At 41.7% G+C, this 24,603-nt stretch overlaps 3 protein-coding genes across 3 annotated transcripts; 1 reads left to right on the top strand and 2 right to left on the bottom strand.

Annotated features, from left to right (window-relative positions):
• The first annotated feature begins 205 nt into the window (after positions 1-205).
• Positions 206-9,219, top strand: tert (telomerase reverse transcriptase). The gene is made up of 16 exons (XM_069688667.1): positions 206-428; positions 680-1,928; positions 2,010-2,199; positions 2,316-2,469; positions 2,560-2,727; positions 2,900-3,061; positions 4,002-4,103; positions 4,189-4,274; positions 4,365-4,481; positions 4,622-4,693; positions 5,208-5,396; positions 5,656-5,782; positions 6,490-6,551; positions 6,895-7,019; positions 7,111-7,248; positions 9,073-9,219. The coding sequence occupies exons 1-16, from the start codon at positions 213-215 to the stop codon at positions 9,174-9,176; spliced, it is 3,261 nt and encodes a 1,086-aa protein (XP_069544768.1). The 5' UTR covers positions 206-212; the 3' UTR covers positions 9,177-9,219.
• A 628-nt stretch (positions 9,220-9,847) lies between these two features.
• LOC138615024 (sodium-dependent neutral amino acid transporter B(0)AT3-like) lies at positions 9,848-16,251 on the bottom strand. Its single transcript, XM_069688666.1, has 12 exons — positions 16,110-16,251; positions 14,898-15,038; positions 14,274-14,411; positions 13,554-13,735; positions 13,345-13,455; positions 13,147-13,259; positions 12,932-13,060; positions 12,685-12,841; positions 12,277-12,481; positions 11,995-12,154; positions 11,741-11,903; positions 9,848-10,175 (listed from the first exon to the last, which is right to left on the bottom strand). The coding sequence occupies exons 1-12, from the start codon at positions 16,249-16,251 to the stop codon at positions 9,951-9,953; spliced, it is 1,866 nt and encodes a 621-aa protein (XP_069544767.1). The 3' UTR covers positions 9,848-9,950.
• A 3,663-nt stretch (positions 16,252-19,914) lies between these two features.
• slc6a19a.1 (solute carrier family 6 member 19a, tandem duplicate 1) lies at positions 19,915-24,596 on the bottom strand (the record flags this gene model as incomplete). The annotated part of the gene is given in 11 exon segments (XM_069688665.1): positions 19,915-20,088; positions 20,196-20,358; positions 21,328-21,487; positions 21,613-21,875; positions 22,071-22,262; positions 22,416-22,528; positions 22,611-22,721; positions 22,813-22,994; positions 23,077-23,214; positions 23,332-23,472; positions 24,506-24,596. Coding segments are annotated over 11 exon segments (1,728 nt in total), but the record flags the coding sequence as incomplete, so codon positions are not given.
• Positions 24,597-24,603: the final 7 nt, after the last annotated feature.

Here is a 24,603-nt window from a genome sequence, read left to right on the forward strand (position 1 = left end):
AAGAAAAAAGAGACAACACGCCTTGTTTCGTTCCCTACTGGTCAACCGTGATCGCAGCAGTATGCTGCTACCTGATTGGACAGCTTCAGTAAACCGATCTCTCATTGGCTGAAGGCGACGCGGGTCTTTAAATCGCCGGATGTCGCTCAGCGCCAAGCTCGCCGGTACCCGTCCCGGTCCTGAGTAACAACAAGCGGCTTTCACATGTCAGCATGTCAGCGACCGACGCGTCCGGAGGGCTCGACGTCGTCCGGTTACTGTACCGACACGTGCAGACACTGGAGGAGTTCGCGGACGGCATCGTGTTCAGAGAGGGACGGAGGCCAGTTATCGTCGAGCAGTCGGACTCAAGTCGCTTCAAGTCGTTCGTCAGGAGCGTTTTTGTCTGCTTCGACAAGCAGCTCCAGCAAGTACCGAGCTGCAGCCAGGTGACCTGTCCCATCGGTGCAACAACAAAAACACAACACACAAGGCCCGCTGTGCGATCACTCAATTTGGATGTGAACAAAGACACGTGCTGTGTCAGGATATTTTAGTTTTGAAATGATGACATTATTCACAATGTGTTAAGGATGCACAAACTGTCAGGTGATGAGGAACCCTGTCAGACGGTGTAATGTATGCTGTGACAGTATCGTGTCTTCTTATGCTGATGTGATGTATTTTATGCTCTCCACAGATCTGCTCTCTGCCCGAGCTCCTCGCCTTTGTTCTCAACAGTCTGAAGAGGAAACGGAAAAGAAACGTCTTGGCTCACGGCTATAATATTCAGTCCCTGGCTCAGGAGGATCGTGACGCGGACCACTTTAGATTCCAGGGAGATGTGACTCAAAGTGCCGCCTACATCCACGGCAGCGACCTGTGGAAGAAAGTCACAACTCGCCTGGGCACAGACATCACGCGGTACGTGTTGGAGAGCTGCTCCGTGTTCGTGGCAGTTCCTCCTTCATGTGTTTTCCAGCTGTGCGGCGTCCCGGTCTACGACAGGGTGTCCACGACCTCCGCCTCCCGCGGGTTCGGTCTCCAGCGTCGATTGAGGAAACCTGACCGTGCTCGGTTTGGAAGGCGTCGAGGGTCGGTGACCTCCAAAAGGAGAAACGCCGTCGAGCATCCCGCCCTCAGCAAGAAGAGGAAGAGGAGGGACGTCGGAGCGAAGACGGAGAAAAGAAAGAGGAGACGGGTGGAGCGCCGAGAACACGAACAGGAAGTCCAGCGGGTTTGCTCCGAAACGGTGGAGGAAGTACAGCCGGCACTGTCTGTGAAACCCGTGGTGAACAGCGCTGCTGGTTTCAAACAGCCTGTCGAACTTCCAACAACCGTCCCTCCCTCGGAGGGCGGCTCCAGTTGGAGGTCAGGGATTTTCCCGCCTTTGCCGCCCTCACAATGTTTTATCCGCACTCTGGGATTCCTGTATGGGGGCCGGGGCATGCGAGGCTTCCTTCTCAACAGGAAGAGGAAGAGTGGCGGTGAATCCAAAAGGCTGCAAGGCCGAGATTTGGTAAGAGTGGTCTTCTTCGAGGGACTGGCGCATTTGAACAGGCTCGAGAAGAAGCAAAAGAAACTTCCTCGCCGTTTTTTCAACATGGTCCCGCTGTTCAGTCGGCTGTTACAGCAACACAGGAGGTGTCCCTACAGCCAAACGCTGCAGAGGATGTGCCCTGTGATCGAGGAGGGCAACGCAGGGCGGGGAGAATTAAACTCCCTCTCACCTCAGCACTGTGCTCCGCACCGGGTCTACCTGTTTGTCAGGGAGTGTCTCGCTGCAGTGATCCCGCGGGAGCTGTGGGGCTCCGACCACAACCGACTGCATTTCCTCGCCAGGGTCAGGGGCTTCCTGAGCAGTGGGAAGTTTGAGAGGCTCTCATTGGCTGAGCTGATGTGGAAGATGAAGGTGAATGACTGTGATTGGTTGAAGATCAGTAAAACAGGTGAGGTTATATTTGATGGTGCTTTATTTTCTTTATGGTTGCCACGTGCGTTTTGTCTGACCTAACCAAACCGTTCTGCAGGCCGCTTCCCGCCCAGTGAGCTGGCGTATCGGACGCGGACCCTGGGTCAGTTCTCGGCCTGGCTTCTGGATGGTTACGTCGCAGGCCTCGTCCGAGCATGTTTCTATGTCACCGAGAGCGTGGGGCAGAAAAACGCCATCAGGTTCTACAGGCCGGAAGTCTGGGCCAAACTGCAAGACTTGGCCTTCAGGTACACACGAAAAACACTCGCATAATGTACAAAGATCCATATTCATACAGCCGTGGGACATCAGCTCACAAAATAAATTAAAAAACAAAAACAAAAAAAACGTGTTTGTCATGTAGAGGTCACATCTCCAAAGGCCAGATGGAGGAGTTGACTCCAGCTCAGGTGGCGTCCCTCCCCAAAGGCACCGTCATCTCCCGCCTTCGCTTCATTCCCAAGACAGACGGCCTGAGGCCAATCACACGAGTCGTAGGCACAGATGCCAAAACGAGGGTACACTTTGACAGGGATATTAAAGTTCTTCCTTACATATCCGCGAAATATTACATGCTGGCAGCATGTTGATGGTTTTTGTAACAACAGCTCTACAGAGGTCGTGTCCGGGAGTTGCTGGATATCCTGCGGGCCTGCGTGCGCTCCTCTCCGTCCCTCCTGGGCTCGACAGTCTGGGGGATGACAGACATCCACAAGGTGTTGTGCTCTGTGGCTCCGGCCCAGAAGGACACACCACGACCCCTCTACTTCGTTAAGGTGAGTTGTTACACTAAATTGTCTCTGAAGAGGATTTTCCATCGTGTGATTGACTTCAATTTTATGCAGCCATATTATTTTTTAATGATAATATTTCAAACAAACAAATTTCAGCACGCGTGTCTATTTTGCATCTTGATTTATTAAGTCGAGCTTGTCTCTGTGTTTTAAGGTGGATGTAAGTGGAGCTTATGAGAGCCTGCCACATGACAAACTCATCGAGGTGGTTGGCCAGGCCCTGTCACCGGTCCAGGACCAACTCTTTGCCCTCCGCCGCTATGCCAAGATCTGGGCCGATTCCCACGAAGGCCTGAAAAAGGTGTTTGTTAGACGGGTAAGAAATCAAGGATAGAATTTAAAACCTTTTTTTTCCTCCATATGAAGCGCTTAATGGCCAAGTGCTATCATATCTTATAGACCTCATACTACCATATAGTTCTCATAGAGCTGGAGTCTTCCAGCAGTGGTGGGCCGTTATTTGACTAAAAATCTTCACATCATTTTGGACTATATTCATTACAATGTAGGTTTAAAAATGCACTGACTGCCATAGAAATAATAATCACCAAACAGTAGTGAAGCTATAGTGGCTTAGGGGCTGCACCTAAATGTTGTAATGTTGGGAAAAACCCTGAGAGCGCTTCACTCTGGCTCACTTGTGGTTCCGAGAGTTTCCAGAAGTAAACTTGGAAGCAGAGACTTTAACTTTGAGGCCTCGTTTCTGTGGAACCAGCTCCCAGTTTAGGTTCAGGTAGCAGACAACCTCTCTACTTCTATGACTAGGCTGATGTCTTTCCATTTTGATGAAGCTTAAAGTTTGAACTGGCTCAGGGGATCTTGAGTCATCCCCTAGTTATGGTGTTGTAGGCCTCGGTTGCTGGGGGACCTCCCATGATGCACCGAGCAACTCTCCTCTACCCTGTCTTTTTCTCTCCATGCATTTGTGTGACACTATTACATGCTGTTTTAACATTTTTGTAACAATTATGTCTTAATGTGGTTGTCCTATTTGGATTTTTTTTTTTTTAAATGTATCTGCTGCTGCACATTCTGTGTTGCATTGATGTTTTAATGTGGTTGTCTCACTTTATGGTTCATTATTTAATTGACTTACTGTATGTTTTGGTCTATACATTTGTTGTTGCTTGGTCATTCTGCACTTTAAATATATTGATTGGTTGACTGCTACCTACAAACATGCATGTCATTTGAGTAAATAGTATATACACACACATTAACGGACATAGTTGTATTTCTCATCTTTGTACACGCAGGCAGATTTCCTGGAGGACAACATGGCATCCACCAACATGAAGGGGTTTTTAATGTCACTGCAGAAAGAGGGCAAAGTTCATCACGCCATCCTGGTTGAGCAGGTAACACTGATTTTTTTGTTTTTTTTAACTAATAATTATTCATGTTTTAGTGTCTTTAACATTTCATTACTTTTTGTCGTTACAGTATTTCTGCTCAGATCTTCACGGCAGAGAGGCGCTGCAGTTCTTTACCCAAATGCTAAGTGGCAGTGTTGTTCAGTACGGGAAGAAGTGAGCTCTGCCTTACGTTACATTACACAGACCTGTGTGAGTAATTCAACCAGGTCAGTTGTTGTGATTTTTGGCCCTCTGTGTTTGCAGGACGTACCGTCAGTGCCGAGGGATTCCTCAGGGATCGGTGGCGTCCAGTCTGCTCTGCTGTCTCTGCTACGGTCACATGGAGAATGTCCTGTTCAAAGACCTTACTAAAAACAAAGGGTACAGCAGTCTCCCCTGTATTTCACTCAGCATCAGTATGTATAGATGTAATAACGCAGCAGCAGCAGCAGGCAGTCTATCTGTATTGTAGCTCCAGTTTGCTGAATGTGTTATTTCCCCCGCCTCTCTCTGTCCTGCAGGTGTTTGATGAGACTGGTGGATGACTTCCTTCTTATCACACCAGACCAACACGAAGCACAAACATTTCTCAAGTACGACACACACCAGCTTCGTCAGACATGTTACTGTTTATGTGACATCATGGTTACGTTCAGAATGTGTTTTATGTGCATATTTGATTGGAATCCGATCGTATGTAGCAAATCGGAACGGCCAAGAATCACAAGTGACAAGATTTTTATGATTTCCTCTTAAACCGTATTCGTATGTGGTTTAAAATACAATCTAGTCACATTTTTGCAATTCTCTTGAAGTCAAGACGGCGCTTTAGGTTTAATTTTTGATGCGACATAAAGTTTGCATGGAGGGATAACTTTTACACTACATTACATTTAGCTGACGCTTTTATCCAAAGCGACTTGCAACACACCGATGGTACACCATCGGGAGCAATTTTAGGGTTCAGTGTCTTGCTCAAGGACACTTAGGCATGTGGACAGGAGGAGCTGGGGATTGAACCACCAACCTTCCGATTAGTGTGCAACCCGCTCTACCGACTGAGCCACAGCCTCCCTTCAACTTCAGCTGTTAACTGTGTGTGTTTAGGATCTTGCTGGCCGGAGTACCGCAGTACGGTCTGGTGGTCAACCCGCAGAAGGTGGCGGTCAACTTTCAAGTGTCAGGAAGCGTGTCTGCTTGTCCCGGCATTTGCGTGCTGCCTCCTAACTGCCTCTTCCCCTGGTGTGGACTGCTGCTGGACACGCGCTCGCTGGACGTCTACAAAGACTATTCTAGGTGAAACTTCTCGTCAGCTGGAATTATACTGCCGCATTACTCACTCGAGTGTGCTTCATGTGTACAAAGTTATTGGGCCTTTTTGTCAGTCTTTATGGCTGCTTGTAAGCTGAGTAAAACTGCTCCCCTGTACTTTATTCGAGCATAAAACACAGTAAACATTATAACTGCATCTTTACTTGAAGTCATTTTTCATGCTAAATTGCATTTTCTTTTTCTGTTTTCATTCCATTAACTTGTAACTTCCTGTCTCTTTCAGCTACGCAGGCCTGTCTCTGCGCTACAGCCTGACTTTGGGCTTTTCCCACTCAGCTGGACAGCAAATGAGGAGGAAACTGATGGCTATCCTCAGGCTAAAGTGCCATGCCCTCTTCTTGGACCTAAAGGTCAGGGACAAAAAGATTGACCTACTGCAGCAGCTTGGCATGATTCAAACCCTTATTTTACTTGTATATTATCTCATTATGCTGCTCCTCAGTTCATCCTCTGTCTGAAACAAGCCTTTTTTTTAGCTCCTGTCTCTTCAAGAGCCCAAACAAAAAAGATTAAATTGATGAATGTGATGTTCTTTACTTGTTTGTGACATTGAGGAGGATTTAGTCTTTTAATTATAAGGCCTTACTGCACGTTAATATCACGTAGACAATGCTAGAAGCAGCAGGACATGTGTACAGTAGTTGTTTCCCAGTTTAAGGGAAAATCTACAAAGATACCCTGCAGATTACAGAAGGCTGATGAGCTGAACCTGCTCTTCATTTAAAGAATCATGCTGCTGGGCGGCTTCATCAACAAGTGCACGCACAAATGTCCAAAGTTTATCAGCTGGCAGTCACCCTCAAATGAAACTGGTGAATAACAGATGTAAACTTCTTAAACAATTTCCAAAATAATTCAGTTAAATAGTCGGGATGCTTGACTTCAACACTTAATTCACAAATGACAGACTGATGGTAAATATGTACAGGACAAATATGTTCTATTTAGTTTATGTTGCTCATGTTCAATATCCTGTACAAACGTATTTAAAATAAATTCTTCACTTCCATTTTTGTGCTTAATATAACGGTAATATTAGATGACCTTTTCTCCTCAGATCAACTCTCTGGAGGCCGTCTACAAGAACATCTACAAGCTGGTGCTGCTGCATGCATGCAGGTAGAGACAGTGAGCTTCTCCATGACTCAAGTGATTTGAAATATGTGTCACTGTTTCTTATTTTGTATTATTTATTGAGATTACATATGATAAATGTGGCACTGGGAATAACGCGTTGCCATTACCCACCTGTCGTATTGAAATCTATCTGTCGTGTGTGCTCACTGACCTCAAGCTTATAAAATGGCCCTGTAAAGATAATACTGCTGTTAAAATCAGCACACATCTTGTTGTCGATCAATACCTGCAACGCGCTGAAGAGTAATTGCGCTGCCTTTTATCTCCAAATGTAAATATCTGAGTGTCCCCGTGTTGTCTGTCTGTGTTTTATTTTTCTCCTCAGGTTCCATGTGTGTGCCCACAGTTTGCCCTTTGGTCAGACGGTTGCTAAGAACCCCGTCTACTTCCTGCAGATGATCTGGGACATGGCGCAGTACGCCAATAAGATCATCAGGCTCAGCAACAAAGGCAACGTTTCCTCTTTAAACATGAGAATACAAGATAAAGTGAAAAACACACTTTCAAATTGTATTTCTTCATTCTGTTTCTGTTTCTCCAGGGCTGCTTTTAGGTGATAAGGCCCAGACAGGCATCGTGCAGTTTGAAGCAGTGGAGCTGCTTTTCTGTCTTTCCTTCTTGCTGGTGCTGTCACAACACCGTCCTCTCTACAAAGATCTGCTCCCACACCTGCACAAACGTATGTACCCTCAGGAAACACACACATATCCACAACAATATCACAAAGACACCATCAGAGAGGATCATCACTACTGATGTACCAGAGTCTTCCAATAATTCCATTAGGATTTTATTTATATCCGTCATTATAAAACAGAAGATAAAAAGATGTCTTTATTTGAAAATACAGCATAAAGGTTTTTAAGAGATATTTAAAAGTAAATTAGACCTGTCTCTATGAATTATTTCATTATTGATTGATCTGTTATGATTATTTAATAAGATGTAATGCCCAAAAATTTGTTAAAAACATGTGACATCCCACATTCCTTGTTTTTTTCTGAATGACAGCCCAAAACCAGAAGATATTAAGTTTACTATCAGACAAGATGAAGAAACGCAGCAAACGGTCACATTTACCTTCGTGTGCAAATGTTATTTTTATGTGAAGAAGCCAGGGGAGATATTTTCAATAGATTTCTTGTCAAAATGAACAAGGAAGCCATTTGCGGCATCAAAGTCAAGATGATTTTTGGCAATATGAAGGTTAAAATCACTCATGTTTAGAGCTCTGTCATACCTGCAATGGCTTTATAGATAATGAATCACCAGTAGGGCTGCATTATTGGTCATATTGAAAACATAATCTCAATTCATAACTCTATTTGATAAAAATCCATCATCTGCATCAGAACAAGCCGTCCTGTTTTCTCACTCAGCAAACCAGCACATGATGCAGAGCAGCAGGAAGAACCGGCAGGAAGGAAAATAAACCCAGAGAGAGCGAGTCGGAGACACCAGCAGAAAGAAAACAGAAAAAAAACACTTGTTAAAAGGTTGTGTTTAATAAGAGAAGACAAGAAACTGAAGTTCTTTGTTTTTATGTTCAGTGTCAGATTCACGAAAGCTGCTGCATCTTAGATAAAAAAACAGGAGCGTTCCCCTTCTGTTGTCCAAAGATGATGTGCCGGTCAGATATTAGGCACCGTGCCTTCTTCATCAGATCAATAAGTGAAATGAGGATTTACGTTGAAAAAAACTGAGAGACAATCGTGATCTTAATCTTCAGCAAGAAAATGGTGTTTATCCAGAATCGTGCAGCCTGAATGATCAGAGATGATAAATAATGACGTTTCTGCAGCTGTGCCATTTCTGCAAGTCATATTAATGCTGTTGTGGGATGGCTAAAGTTATTTAATCAATTGAACAGTAAAGACTCAATGGTTTCCAAGTTGTTGGGGGATGTACTGATCAAACTGAAGGTCAGTGTTGATGTTTCTGCAGAATGGTCAGCCCCTTGAGTACCCTCAACGACATGGACGACAACTTTCAGAAGTTTCCATCTTCTGCCCGTTTAAGTTGTATTTTAAAACGATTATCAGTCTGCTGTAGAGGTCGACAACATGTAGCGACCTAAAAGCAGCCAATTGAATACATGCATATAAATGAAAGGTATTTTAAGTGTGCATCTGCCGACTATCAGCATTAGGAGGATCCCAGCAAGACAAAATGCAGCTGTGATGGCAGCTCAACACAACAACTGATAAAGAATCAACTACCACCTGTACAAATCTACATAAAGACTGTAGTAACTGGGTCTGCAGGAAAATAGAGCTCTCTCTCTCCAAAGGCTTCGTAAATAAACAATATAAAAACATCCTCATTGACACTTGCCAGGAAGTCCAAACCCTTTGAAGGTGGACTTTGTGAGAGGTGAACCCTTCCCAGAATATGTGATTTTACATGTAAACAAGTCAGTTTACTGCCATGTTTTTAATTCGATTTTTACAGCTCAATTTTACTGTTCACTTTATCTTCTCTTCGGCTCATACCCTCTCGACAGGGAAGCGCAGTCTGGAGCGGCGCCTGGGGGATCTGAGGCTGGCCAGGGTCCGACAGGCCACCAACCCCAGGACCCCGGTCGACCTCATGGCCATCCAGACTTAAACTACCGGCTAGTCCCACTAACAGTTCCCGACATAACCAAAGAGAAGGTATGGATGAGTATTTATTTAGGATGATCATAATGTTGGGAGTTATGTTTATAATGCCTCCAAAGTCCATTAATTTCTGTGCAAATGAGGACAAAGTACAAAACATTTTTCTCCGTGGTTTCAAAAGAGTGAGATGAACAGTGTGTTGAAATCAGTGCCACAGAGTTATATGGGATGAATCTGGCATCCAGGGTTATGAGACTGAGAGAAATACAGGTATTAATCATATGATATAAAACACTTTGGTGATAAACCTCAGTCATAAGTGCACCCTGTAAAACAAATCAGTTTAATCATTGAATTTGGATAATTGAAAATCATCACTACTGTACTGTGCTGGTCTCTCCTACAGCTGTTTGTCTGGACTTTGATTTACATGTCGTGGTAGTTTTCCGTAGAGGACGTGACGCCATACTTTAAATGTAAATAGGTGCACAGAAATAGAGACAAATCATTGTCTTTCAAGATGATGTTCCTCTTCTTCACATTACAGCGATGATAATTTGTAACATTCGAGATTAGTGTTAAATCTACATTTATGTTTAAATGTACCGTTTTGTAAATCAAGCAAGACTATGTGATGTCTTTTACAGCATATTATTTACATGATGTACATCACACAATGTACAAAGGACAGAATTTTCTTGTTGAATAAATCCAGTTGTTGAGGATGAAACTCCCTCAGAAGTGGGACGTCTTTTTGTGTTCAGGATCGTAGCGTTGTAACTTAAAATGTTCCTTGAGCTCCTCTCTGCTCCTGTGTTTCAATCTCAAAACCTTCATTGATTTGGGGAGTTAAGTCAGCACGAGTCGAGGACCTTTTGATTGTGCAGCAGATAAGGTTGTAGAGAGCCACCACAGGGATGGAAATCACAGGCAGTGCAGAGAGGAGGATGATGATGGCAAACACCCAGTCTGGATACGGCTTCTCTTCGGTTTGGGGGAATAGTTCCTAAACGGACACACGGAAGAGCTCAAATGTGACAAATATGAAGAGTGAAATAGCCTAATTCCATTTCTTATCAAGAGCCAGATCCCCAAAAATCTAGTGCTATTTGTTAAAGCACCGGAGCGCAATTGTGACATGAGGTTGTGTAACCACGGCTTCAATAGTGGCAAGTTTACAATAGTCAATAATGTTTAACTCCAGCACTTTAAAGCCATAAAGTCAATGATGTAATCATGTTGTTTTTCAACATTTTTTCTCCATTACTCATCTAAATTGTCAATGAACAATTTGTCACAACACATTCCCTGTTAATGTTTCAATATAAACGTCTTGTTAAGAAGTGAAGAGTTTACTGAAACATCAGAGGGCCTTTAATTTGACACAAAAAAAAAATGAAGAGTGTTGAGTTTGTATTAATGCATAATGATGATTGGCGGTGCAGCACCACACCGATCGACTCATCTCGCTCTCTGTACGCAAAATATGAAGCTACAAGCAGCAAGCAATTAGCTTAGCTTAACTTTAAGTTACTAAGTCCAACCAAGAAGTATTTCTCGGACATGACTTCACATAAAATCACCAGTGAATTTTACTTTTCAGTATGTGTATTTATTTTACAAAGGAGTTTAAGGCGCTGGTGGACATCTTTTAAACATTGAGACAGAGCCAGGCTAATATTTCCTTTGCTCCCAGAGCTGGGACTAGCCTTATTTTTAATTTACAAATATTAGAGATATTGTCTTCTTAGAAAAAAAAAGAAGCAAATTTACAAAAAATATTAAAACAATTTTTTTTTTAAACTTTATCAATTTTTTGGGGGGGCTACGTGGGAACTTGCTAATCATACGTATAAAGTGGATGTGGACAACATGCAAACATTGCACATTTTAACATGTTAACATGAGCATTTATCTGGGATGGTGTCTGACCACCTGGTTAATGTAAGTCCAAAATGAACTCGCTCTGTGTTTTTGTTCGACACTAACTTTAAAGGAAGCTTTCTGGCTGATGAATGAGTCACCCGTTAGCCGCTAACTTCTGCCAGCTGCTTGCTGCTGACGGGTGGTTCAGGCTGAAGGGCTGAAAGCAGCCTGCTGAGGCCGGCGTGGTGCACATAGAGGGAATTCACCAAAATAGTACATTTGATTTGAGTAAAGTTTGAAGCCGTTTAAATTCTCTGTAGAGTTTAGGGGAACTTCATCGATGCCTCTGGGTTTGTCACTGCTAGTTTACATACACGTTGTCATTTTGATACATTGCTGATCGGAAAATATAGATTATAGCAATTTGAGACACCTGTAAAATGTTTGCATTTTTTACACAACAGCTTGTAAAACAGTAAATACGGTACCGTCTTTAGTGCTGCTTCAAAGGCATTTTTTTTTTCTCCTGCACTTTAAATGACGTTAACTGATAAATAAAAGTTATTCATAGAATAATCTTATTGAAAAAAATCCTTAATTTACTTTTTGCTGCCGAAACCTTTGGTACAGTTCAGTGTGTTTATGCTAATATAATTATTTACTGATTCTGCCAGTTTCAGTATTAGACATAAGATGGCTGCTTACATAAGCTGGGTTCCATGTGAAGTAGGTGGGGTGCTTCTGTGCCTGGAGGACTACGTAGGCAATCAACACCCCCAGCAGCAATAAAGGACTGATCACCATCCAGCACACCTTCCAAAAGATGTTCGGCCTCCTCCCAGTCATGAAATAGATGTCCTCACTAAAACTGAGAGGACACGAATGTTAAACACACTGTAATTCAAATTGTATGCAAATTTCAAGTTAAGAAAAGGAAAGTGAGGTCCAGAAAAGTTTACGTTTTCATTCCACGGACATAAATGACTCCAACAAGCTCAAAGAATGCAATGATGAGCAGCGGCACGGAGCCCACATAGTTGTTAAAGATCTCCAACCAGTAGTTCCCTGAACCTAGACTGAAGATGAGGGCCACCAAGAAGCATGCCATGACGACGATCGCTAAGGAAGTGTGTAAAAAAAAAAAAAAAGAAGAAGAAGGTTTTTAGTGAGGAAATTCAACAGGAAAAAAAATGAATATATCCTTTCTTGTTTATGAACAGTTTAAATTGATTTGCAGGTACCGGTTATGACTTCTTTAGGGACCCACTTGGGTACTAGTTTGAGATCGTTGATGGGCGTGAGGACGCCCTCTATGTTGCCAAACATGGAGGAGAGACCCAAGCTGAAGAGCATGACGAAGAACAAGATGGCCCATACCTGCGAGCCTGGCATTGCTATCACTGCTTCGGTGAACACGATGAAAGCCAGGCCAGTGCCTGAAGCACTCTGGGGGAGGAAGATAAAAGAGAGACAAGAAAGTAATGAGGAAACTTGAAATGACATGTACATGTTTGACCGGCACATTAGCTTCTGTACTCAGGGAAGGGAGCACAAGGTGTCGGCAGACAAAAGGAATTAAGCGAAGATGGAGATTAGAAACTGGATTAACAAGAATTCAGTGCAAAAGATAAGCTTAAAAATGTCAATACCTGATCCAGGAAAGTTTGTAGGTCACATTCCCTGAGGTGCAGACTGGAGACCCTATCTGAAAATGTCTCATTCAGATAATCAAACCATTGTTTGTAGCTCTCCACTGTTATGTTCTGGTCTGAAATCTCAAAGTGGTTGGTCAGATCCAGGATGTTCCTGCAGATAAGATTCAAGAAATCATTTCTCAGGATTTTACTTGATCAAAGGTAAGCAAGAAATCATCTGAAATAAGATATGCATACGTACTCATTCAAACAGGAGTTGTAGGCGTTGGTCGCTTTAAATCCCAGGATGGAAAAAATGGGAATGGAGGCGTAGAGAGACGTGGCACTGTTTATTACTCCGACGAGAACGGCATCCTTCTCACAGTCGTTTCTAACATGGACAGCAAGAAAAAAAAGACTTTGTTGTAATGACTCGGACTTTGAAAAGGGGGAAGGTTGAGGAGTTTTAGTCCTTACCTCTCTGCGTTGTAGCTGGAGAAGGCAATGAGACCTCCGAATGCCACAGAAAGAGAGAAGAAGATCTGGGTGGCAGCGTCCAGCCACACCTGAGGGTTCTTCAGCGTCTCCCACTGCAGAGGGCAGAGGAACAACACATTCAGGTGTGTCTGGGATTCAAGATGCAACTTTACATCACCTGTATTTGATGCAACTCACATCAGGAGTGAAGAGGTACACCAGTCCATCAGTGGCTCCAGGCAAAGTCAGGCCACGGATCAGGAAAATGGTCAGTACCAGGTAAGGGAAGGTGGCTGTCACATACACAGCCTGAAAATCAAAAAAACTTTCTATGATCCAGTGGATGATTTTAAAGCAGGAGTTTCAGTATTTAAAAAAAAAAAATTTTTTACAAGTTATACACAGACCTTTCCAATGGACTCGATGCCCTTGATGAAGCAGATGTAGACCACACACCAGGCGCTGGCGAGGCAGACCACCATCCACCACTGCAGGGAGCCGCTGGTCTCGATGTCAGGTGTGATGTTCAGGGTCTCCCGGTACCAGAAGTAGTTCACTGCAGTGCTCTTCTCACACTCCACATTAAAGCCTAAATGGATGCAAACACACAAGCAAAAAATAGTGGTAACATGACTTCTTGAGAATTCTTAAAGTTTAGTATTAAATGTTTTATTTTGTCTGGTAATTTGCTGTAATAATTTATTTTAAACTGTGAAATATGCAGCAAACAATGTATGCATAATATATACATAATTTATTCATATCTTGATATTATTGCTGAAAACAGATGATCAAAACAACTTGTGCTTGTTGCCACTCACTCATTCCACTATCTATCATTAAATGTGCCTTAAAAGAAAAGCATGTTCTTTTTTTTTAAATTGTATGTCACGGTGCAATATTCCTTTGTGCCATAAAGCAATTCAGTAGTTTCCCTGTACGTCTCGCAGAGCCTGATAGTTAAACAATCCTCTCAGTGATAGTCTTTATTTTTGTAATTCTGTTAATTTCTCAAACCAAACTTCCCTACGTTAAAATCTTACAATTTGTGCTGAGCTGCTATCAGGCAACGTTTCTGATGTTGCTGTCAGTAATCGCAGCGCGTGACCATACATGTATCTTCTCACCTGTGTGGTTATCGTTGAGCGGACAGTTGGTCCACGGCAGGGGGTTCTGGAAAGAGTGAAAGAAGTACCAGAGCACCCAGGCCAGTATGGTGTTGTAGAAAATGGCCACCAGGAACGAAACCACCATGGAGGCAATTCCTACATACAGGAAGTAATATTGACTGGAGGTACATTTTTCACAACACACACCAAAAAAAAAAAAAAATCCAGCTTCAGAAATGATGAGGGACCTTTGGCCAACATGGAAAATAACCAAAGTAAAAAGTGAAACTTAGAGAAAGTGGGACGAGTGAATTTTATTTTATATTTTATAACAGCTATTTTTAACTGCATGCTGCTGTAGCGAAACAATTTCCCATCGGGGATTAATAAAGGAACTACCTAACCTAACCCAAGAAAGCAGGTCACTTTGTATACTCCTGTTTTTTCTAAATCTGACTACAAATTCAAATCTTTTTAGTTGATAGCATCACCCACTGTACCTGTGTGCTAGTTTTTGATGGTTAGTGGATATTAAATAATGGTGACTGTAACACCAAATTTCTTTCAAATAAGCCAAACACTGAACTGAGACGGTATATTTCCAGGAAAAATAAAAACGTTCATTAATTTTAGGTTACCCACCGACTCCACCGAGCATCGGAGAGATGGAGTTCCAGACCCCGATGCTGCCCATGCGGAGCCTCTGTCCTATAGCCAGCTCCAGGTAGAGCAGCGGGATGCCCTCAAACACCAGCGCAATCAAGTACGGGATGAGGAATGCACCTGAAGTAAACATTCACCTTACAGTTAGACTTCAGCAACATTACATTGTCTTCATCATTAAACTTTGCAGAAACAATAAACACGTTTGTGGAAAATCAATAGAGATAAAATAACTTTATAAGTGAAAAGAATGTACTGTAGTTCATTTTTTCATTTTTCTGCAGTGCTTCTGTGTATAAACAAAATGAAACATTATTTTTCTACAATGTTTTCAGAGGTTATGCTAAAGATTTGCACAATTGTATAGGTGCCTGTATAGTTTTTCTTACATTTTAGGTTCTTGGCTGCTTTATACTTTGTTACACTGACAAAAGGAAAAGGGAGATTTATAGCTGAGTTTGTTCAAATAGGATACAAAAGTTGAATTAAAAAAAATAATCCAAAAATAAACCAAATTGAGCCAAAATGAGGGTTAAAGACCACCAGAAATACATTTTGATGCTCAGAGAATCCCTCAGATTTTCTATGCAAGTTGCCTACAGTAAAACATGACTGGACCCTGAGTTAAACTTATAAAAATGTATTAGAAAATGTATTAAAATTGCCTTTACATTCTCACAGCATGTGTAGACATTAGCACAAATCTAAGGCTAAAGTCACCAAACACAAAGTTGACTGATCACAGAGCTGACGTCAAACGGGAGAGTGTGAAACACAGTGTGGGAGTCTTCAAATCTCAGTCAATATGTGAAGATGATAAGAGTTTGTGCACTTTTTCCACGATTGACTAAATCGTAACTCCAAGTGGCTTCAGGGTTCAGCATATCTGACCATGAAGTATGAGGAAGTAAATATAGTCATAGAGTGTATTTTTCCAGGACAGTCCTTGATGTTTCCCATAATCAATCAAACATTGATAAGACTCACCATTTCCCAGACATGGGCACAAAGTTCTAGTTCATTTATTAATGACTTATTAAACTGACACAAAAAGCATCTCATTGGTGGATCAGATTTACCTGCGTGATTAAAATACTTTAAATCTCTCACAGGAGACTTGATAAACTATGGTGTAAAGTGAGATACACCAAATATAATGGAAAAAATATAATGCAACATGCAGCATTTTACCTCCTCCGTAGATTTGGCACAGGTAGGGAAACCGCCACACATTTCCAAGTCCCACTGCAAAGCCAATACAAGTCAGCAGGTACTGAACTTTGTTGTCCCATTTGGGTCTCTCCTCCACCTCAGAGCCTTTAGTTTCGTCCATCCTCAGCTGTTAAAAAGGTTCAGCACAATCTCAGTTCTGTTTCAAGGATGCAATCCTAGCATACACGTCAATCAGGTCCCGGATCTCTCCTGATCTCAGTGGTGGACGGAATAAACACTGCTTCAAGTGGTTTGTTGTAGAGGTGATGTCCAGCAGTCCTCTCTCTTCTGAGTCTACAAAGTCGGTTGTCCTTTTTTATGTCAGATCAGTTGTTGCTTCGAGTCAGGGATGCAGATTTTTATTGGTTTCGATAAAGAAATCAGGTCAAGAGGAAGGGAGTGAGAACAGTATGCATGATGTTTTAGTGTTTCAACCTCCCTGCTAGTTGACAATGGGAGTGTGCTCAGCCTTAAATTAATGGATAACCTGGTGATGCTGGTTCCATGTTACGCTGACCTACAGCAAACCGATCAGATTCAGCCTGTGAAATGACACATCACTGCAGTTGTGTCACGAATAAACCGTATCTTTATTTCATTTATGAAACACTATGCGATGCGTTTTATGAAATAGGAGAACAAGTTGTCAGCGCTTTTCTTTGCTCCTCTTTAATCTCTGGCCACAGCTGCATGACAAGTAGTCATTTTTTGAAGACTTTTTGAGCAGTCCTGAGATCAGCCCGTTACAGATGAGTCTACTGTTTGCAGATGTGTGCACATTTTAATCTTGACGGGGAGACAAAAACATGTAGCCCAGTGATGTTTTGGTAGATTGTAGTTTTACTCAGTCATGTGTAAATGTGTAAAATGTGCTCCAACGATATTATCTTTTACAGCTGAACTGAAAACATGCAATTGTCTGGTTTTCTGGTTTGAACTATTATCTCATTTTATTTTGAAAAAACATTCTAGAAATATGGTTACTCCATATATTTGTTTTCATTTTGTTTGATCAAATGTTTGATCTTATCCATATAGTTGTTTTTGCTGCAGCTTCTGTGTAAGCACATTGGACTTCTGCCTGCAATGAAATGTACTGTATGGAAATTTCTACTCGCTTGCTAGTTACATTGCTGATGCACAGATTATCAAGAATCAGAATTAAAAATGAGAACAACACATCATGCCTACATTTCCTGCCTATGAACTCTGGTTTACTTTGACCCAATAAATACAACCAAATTAAAATGAATTTTAAAACACTGCTCTTTCTCCAATTATGATTTTCTGAAGTATTACACAATAAGAACAGGTTTTATTTTTTTTTTTTTTTTAATCATATACCCAGTGATGAACACTATACATGTTGTATTTAATCACTGAAAGGTTATGAATCAAGACTTAATTTGAAATAGTTTCACTGTTGCTTTTTGTTGTTGTTGTATTTATTGAAATAATGAATAGATTTATAGCATGTCAAACATTTGTATGAATGCTTGTCTGATTAATTAGCTGTCAAGTAACGACTTGCTGTTTGTTTTGCATGCCTGTGACATGGACCCAAACACTGTTACGTTTGGTGTCTAATATAGCACAAAAAAACTACAATGTCTATCACATTTCATATTTTACAGTTAAAACAACTAGTGAAGCCTGTTGAGGTGAGCTGGGGTCTTTCTATCAGAGACAAAGTGTGTTTCCTCCTGGGGCTTCGGTCCAAAGACATACAGGTTAGATGAGATTCTGAATTGTCCATTTAAATATAAATCTGTCAGCCCAGTGATAGACTGCCAGGCTGTACCCCGCCTCAGGCAATCTAACTTACACGTTATCATGCATCCAGACGTCTGTAGCACGACAATTAAACACCGCCTGCTGACACACAAAGTGATAGTAAAAAGAGAAAAAGACTGGACTTGCCTTACTCGGTCTTCTTTAGCTTTATACTAGCTGGAGATAAACTTTGTATTGTGCTTTCTTTCACAGAAAGAACTCTCCAAAGTGCTTTTGAAAGCTTTCGTTTGAAAATGAAGTGTGATTATAGCATCCAAAATCTATTTGTCTTCATGTGAGTATCTATTGTTTTTATACAGAGTTGAACAACCTATTCTTGATTGCTGCTGCTTTTAACATTCATGAATATATCAATTGAAAGCTTACTGATTTTATAATTGCCACATTTGAAACAATTAGCTATTGAAAGAAATGACCAAACAACACCGGATGAAACAGTGCAGAGTTGATTGTGCTCCTTAAATAAAGTAGAAACAAGGCTTTGCAAAGTATAAATATAAATAACTTTACTCCTAGGTGTATCATTAATTAAAAAAATAAAAACACAATCTTTTTCAAAAGTATGATTGACGTCTGTACTTCCCTTGTCTTTGAAACGGTACAGTTCCAAGCAGTGTCTGCCACCTGTTGGTGAAAACATGTGCCTGCAAACCCCTGACTTACACCACCAGGACTTAAATCACTTCATTGACTCCAAGCACAACACAGAATCAACTTCAAAATATTACCAATAGTTTTGAATACAATTGATCATGTTTATTAAAATGAAATAATGCAAAGCTAGAAATGTGTAGAAAATGTCCTTCTTCATGTGATCAGTTTACACAGTGAAGATAACCACCTGTTCTTCTTCTTGGGTTTTTCTAAGATGAACTCTGTAGAGAAGACCTCTTCTCTGGCTCGTTCTTGCTCCTCTTGCAGATGCAGCTACAGCTTTGTAAGCTCTCTGTTTTCCTCAGTTTGCTCTCCTTTGATGGGGATGTTGATGCTGTATGGAGTCTTATCACCAGGCTTAGTGTTGGCTGCAAATCTCACAGTAGGCTTAAGGTGCTTGATGATCTGTGTGGCTGCAGGCCAGCAAGGCAACCTGAACTTTCTCCATCAGGCCCTCTCTACTCAGTCAGGTGTTGGGCAGAGCCTCGTAAAGTGTGACTTTGAGTGACCGGCACAGTTCTCAGCTAAGTTTGATCTCTTGCTTTGGGTTCTTGAGGCGTTTAAGGTTTTGGAGGAAGTTTTTCTGGTATTTCTTTACCTCTTCCTCCACCATCTACATCTCAGAGACCAGGTTCTTTTGGTGCTGTGGTTTGTAGAAGTTCTTATCTCGGTCTTTGAATAGTTCCACCAGGACACGTCGAATGATGGATTCTTTCACCAAAGCTCTGTCTGTGATCAGATCTGCTTTTACAGTGTCAGAATCTCCAGTCATAAGCTGGAGAAAACTTGTTATTCTTTGTTGCATCTGGTTTACTCAACCTTCGTACGACTCTTGAGTTCTGTCAGTGTGAGGTCTCCCTCTCTTGGCCTGTTTGCTGCTCTATACCATCTAAACATTACAATACTGTTAGAACCCGGGTACATCAAACTCACTTTAGACAGCTAGTGTTCATGATATTGGTGGCAAATTATTTTGAAACCTTCACATTTCAACAAGACAAACATGTTAATGGAAAAACTCCCAAAAACCTGTATTGATTTAACATTTCTTTTGGTATAGACTACAGATAGGAAACAGTATATTCTGTATTCACCTCCTGTAAAAAAAAAAGATACAAGGTATATTATGGAACAAACATGAAACTGCACAAAACATGAGCAGCAATGTAAATAATGTGTTAAAGTGTATCATTCAAAGTTGAATATTGTGTCTTAAGAACATGTGCATGAATGTGAAAAGGAAACAGCTGTTTGCAATTCAAATAACTTTTTCCATTCATCAACACAACAAATTCAATGGCCTTGCATTTAACTGTAGTCTGAATTGTTAATCAGATTAAGAAAGTTGGCGAATATTGTCAATGGATTTGATCTTTTTCTTGCAGCAAACAAAGACCAGCCGACACAACGCATACAATGGCACTGCCAGACTGGGGACTCCTGCCAAAAGAAAGACAACGCCGTTGATCCATGAAGGGTACGGTACCGATGCCAGAGATGGAAACTCCTCCTGTAAAACATAAAGCAGTTACCATTACACATCCCAAATGTATCTCTGTATCTGATCTGATACACCAACAGTAAACATGAACACATATATTTTTTGTTAGAGCTTACAGAGTTGGGGTCCCAGACTTGATAGGTGAGCTCTTGTTGGACTTGAGTCACCAAGTAGAAAACCAAGATAACCAGGATGGTTAGAGGACTGACGAGCCTCCATGAAATCTGCCAGAAGATGGAAGGCTTGTGTCCGACCATGAACTTTATGTCTTCATTGAACCTGCAACGTAGGAGGGTTTTAATTGAATTACAATGTATAACTTTATTTCATTTGGAAATAAGTGTGGGCATTGTAAGCAAAAATACAACTCAATATTTGCTGGCCATTTGACTATTATTTAACACTTTTTTGGCAGCTGTAGTAGTCTTCCCCCTATTTTCTACGAGTATTTAATATCACAGCGCCACATGTTTTTACAGACACGTTCTTTGTCCCTGGCCACGCTCCATCGGAGATTGTTTCCAAGCTCGAGTTAATTTTGAAACTATTGGAGCAGCCTTTAACCAATCGGCACTGACCACTATGACCAACTATGTTGTGCATCAAAACTGAACAAGCTGTAAACAATAAAGAAACTCCCCCAATCTTAGCAGAGTGCAATGCCATGTCAGTAAGTGACTGTTGCAGACTTTGTAAAGTTAAGCAAACAATAAGCATTGTTCTTGCTCCGGTTTCTGTTCCTTGATATTTGCTAGTGTTGCTACAACTGTTTGTATCATCTAGCGATGCCACTGTTGCCATTGTTAGAACTACATTTCCAAAGAAACACTGGACTTCAACGCCATTGCACTTAGCCCACCCTAGTATTCAATGATTGGTCCTTAAGAGTTGCTGAGCAAGGCTTCATGAAACAATGTTCCCAGACAATAATCACATGAAAAACAGAAGCTGTGAGTGATAGGAGGGCAGTGCCAAGCTAGTTAGCACACAGCTTTTGGGTGCATTACCTCCACCTTCTGGCAGTAATAATGAGTTACGACCAGGCACCGGTAAAAACTAGGGAAAATATTTTTTTTAAGAAAAGACGACAGTCACATGAACTATTCAATATCTTATGTCTTAATGACGGTTCAAAAATGTGAAAACAATGAAAGCATTATCTCTTTTACTCTTTTACAGAGGTGTCTTGGAAAAAATAGCAGCAGCAGCGCAGCGAAGACAGAACATAGAGTTTAGTTTGAAAAAAACCTGTCTATGCCGTAGATGTAAACAACAGCAATCATCTCAACCAATCCGATGGTCAGTAGTGGAACAGATCCAGCAAAGTTGTCAAAGAGAGTCACCCAATAAATTCCTGAATGCTGCGCAAACAGGAGGGTTATGATGAAGGAGACAAAACATGTAACTCCTGAAACACACATGCACAAACACAAAGGAGATGGTGTTACAACACAATCCAGAGACAAACAAGATGATTCTTTTAGGTGAAAAGTTAAGAACTCATTCAGCAGATTATTTTTAAAGCCAAGTTACCAGTCAGTACTTCATGGGGCCATTTTCGAGGAAATACATTCAAGTCTTTCAAGGGGACCACCACTCCTTCAATGTTGCCAAACAGGGTTGAGAGTCCCAAGCAGAGAAGCATGATGAAAAAGAGGACAGACCAGATTGGGGAACCAGGCATCTTGGTGATGGCCTCTGTGAAGACGATGAAAGCCAGACCTGTTCCCTCCACTCCCTGAACAAACAGCACAGATGAGAGTAAAAAACAATGATAGCGTAGGAATCTCAATGATCTACATCACAACAGTCACCTCACATATTTGCGGTTAGATGGTTGGCCAATAAAGCTAATCAAGAGCAGACAATGTTTCAAATATGGATGGACAATCACCAGTTTCAAGATGGACACTAAAGATTGGCATCACCAATTCGGTAACCGACCAAATGTGAAATATGGTCACAATCAGAGAGAGAGTTATGGTGTTGACAGAAAAGGGTTTTTGCAGAACTTTATGATGTCCTTGTGAAGTTGACATTTGACCTTTACTCACTCACTGATACAGGTGTCGAATTTCTCAGTGGCCCTGAAGCCAATAATGGTGTAGGTGACTGTGGCAGCATAGATTGAGGTGAGGCCAGTTACAACAGACAGGATAACGGCATCTTGCACGCAGTTGTTGCTTGGAGAAAGAAGATACATTAATAAGTATCAACAAATAGATAAACAGTTTGGTTCTTTGAACTCTGTTTTTGCAATGAAAGTAAGAAAAATATCAGATGAATTTGCTACTAATTAAGAAAACCATGGGGACTCTACAATGTCGGTCCCTTACTGAACAGGGTTGTAGCTTGAGAAGGAGATGAGGCCTCCCCATGCCAAACCAAAGGAATAAAAGACCTGAGCGCCTGCATCCAGCCAAGTTGTTGGTTTAATCAACTCATCCACCTGCAAGGGTGAAGCACACACTGTGATGCAGATTTGAACTATGATATATGACTTTTTATATTTCTCACGATATGAAACATACGTCTGGTGTGAAAAGGAACTTTATTCCGCTCATGGCGCCTTTAAGAGTCAGTCCTCGGATCAGGAAGATGGCCAGCACTATGTATGGCAGGATGGCTGTGACGTACACTGCCTGAAGTCATGACAAGATATAAAAATATATGAAAATAATACTGACAGCCATGATTGAGTCATGCTTAGTGTTTGATGCAGGTTCAATAAACCTTTCCTGTAGTACCAATCCCCCGAATGCAGCAGATACAGATGACTGTCCAGGCCGCTAACAGACAGACTACAATGGGCCAGTGGATTCCTCCAGAGTCAGCAATAGAGGTCGAACTGTTCAGAGTCACTCGATAAAAGTAATAATCCACGGTGGAGCTCCTTTCACACTCGGATACAAATCCTGAAAAAGTATCAAAAATCAGTTGTTTTGAGTAGAGTTTGGATTAATGTGTTTGAGAATTTGTGACTGTATTTTCCAATACCTGTCCTGTTTTCATTGAGTGGACACTGGGTCCAGGGCAGTGGGTCTTGAAAGGAATTGAAGAGATACCACATGATCCAGGCTATTAAGGTGTTGTAGTAAAGTCCAATCAGTAAAGACACCAGCATGGAGGCGATACCTGAAGGAAAGCATCATTAAATTACATCACAAGGAGACAGATGTTTATAACAGCTTTGTGTTTCTGTTGTGCCAAGTTTTTTTTTTACCTCTGCTTTTTATAGAGTTTATTACTTACCAACACCAGTCAGATAAGGGTTGATGGACCTCCACACCCCAACGCTGCCTTTCCTGAGACGTTGGCCAATTGCAAACTCCAGCAGTAGGAGAGGCATTCCTTCAATCACCAGCAGGATCACGTAGGGAATCAAAAATGCACCTGGAAAATGTTGAATGGTCAGTATCAAATTTTGATCTTTTTTAATATCTCAAATAAGAAATTGCTTTAGCAGGCAAATAAAGTCTGGATGTGGAAAGTAACTTTCATCTAAGGAGCTTCACTGTCTACTAACCCCCACCTCCGTTGGTTCTTTGAGCTCAGGTTTGATTGATTTGTATACAGTTGGTGGGGGCCGGTGTCGTGGCCTTGGATTCTCAGATCCACCCGTCTCTCCATCCAATGAAGTCACTTCTGGCAAAAAAGGTCAGTTAATGAACTAATCGGTGACGTCACGGCCATTTGCCGTTTGATGTTCTGCCTTCTAATGGGCTGCGCTACTGGTGATCACCCGATACAAAGGCCATTAGGTATGTGATGTTCTCCCAGCTGGTCCCAAAACGGACCAAACCTAACTATTTTGTAAAGACAACAGCGTCCGACTTTCAGGCTCCAACCACCTAAGGGGTTACAGACTCAGAACTAGTTCCATGCAATTACTACTGTTTCTGGTTCTGCTGTGTTTTCTCCCTGCCGGTAGATAGTAGAAAGAGTTTAGTGGGTTATGTGTTCCTCCCTTTGATTTCTGTCCCGGGCCTCTAAGTGGATACGAGACTTTGTTTCTAGGCCATCTTTCTCTTTCTCATTTCCAGGCTTCTGGCATCCTCCTCAGCGTACATTGCTCCTTCGTCTGTTTGGTTTGCTGACACTGTGCTCATCTACTGTTCAATTATCTGTGATTAAGTTTGATCAAATTTTGTGCACAGGGTTTATTAATTGTTTAATATAATTTAGCGTCCCAGATTTCCAAACCATTACATTTTGCTGACATGTTATTGCTTACTGGCTCTGTAGAACCACTTAAGAGAGCTCGACTGCTAAGAGCATTCAAGCAATAGCACTACCTAAAAGTAAAGTTATATTTTACATTTTCAACACTTCCTGGGAACTTCTGGCCACCATGTTAACTTTTTATTTCAAACAATCATTGAAGTTAGGCCTAATAGGTCCCTTTACTATTTTTATCTGAGCTTACCTCCTCCATGAGTTTGACACAGGTAAGGGAATCGCCACACATTCCCAATCCCAATGCAGAAGCCGACGCAGGTTAAGATGTACTGGGCTTTGTTGTCC

Source organism: Brachyistius frenatus, unplaced genomic scaffold (genome assembly GCF_029030835.1).
Source record: "Brachyistius frenatus isolate BFR_SWC_R1_liver_20210118 unplaced genomic scaffold, ASM2903083v1 Contig_665, whole genome shotgun sequence".
Classification (NCBI taxonomy): domain Eukaryota; kingdom Metazoa; phylum Chordata; class Actinopteri; family Embiotocidae; genus Brachyistius; species Brachyistius frenatus.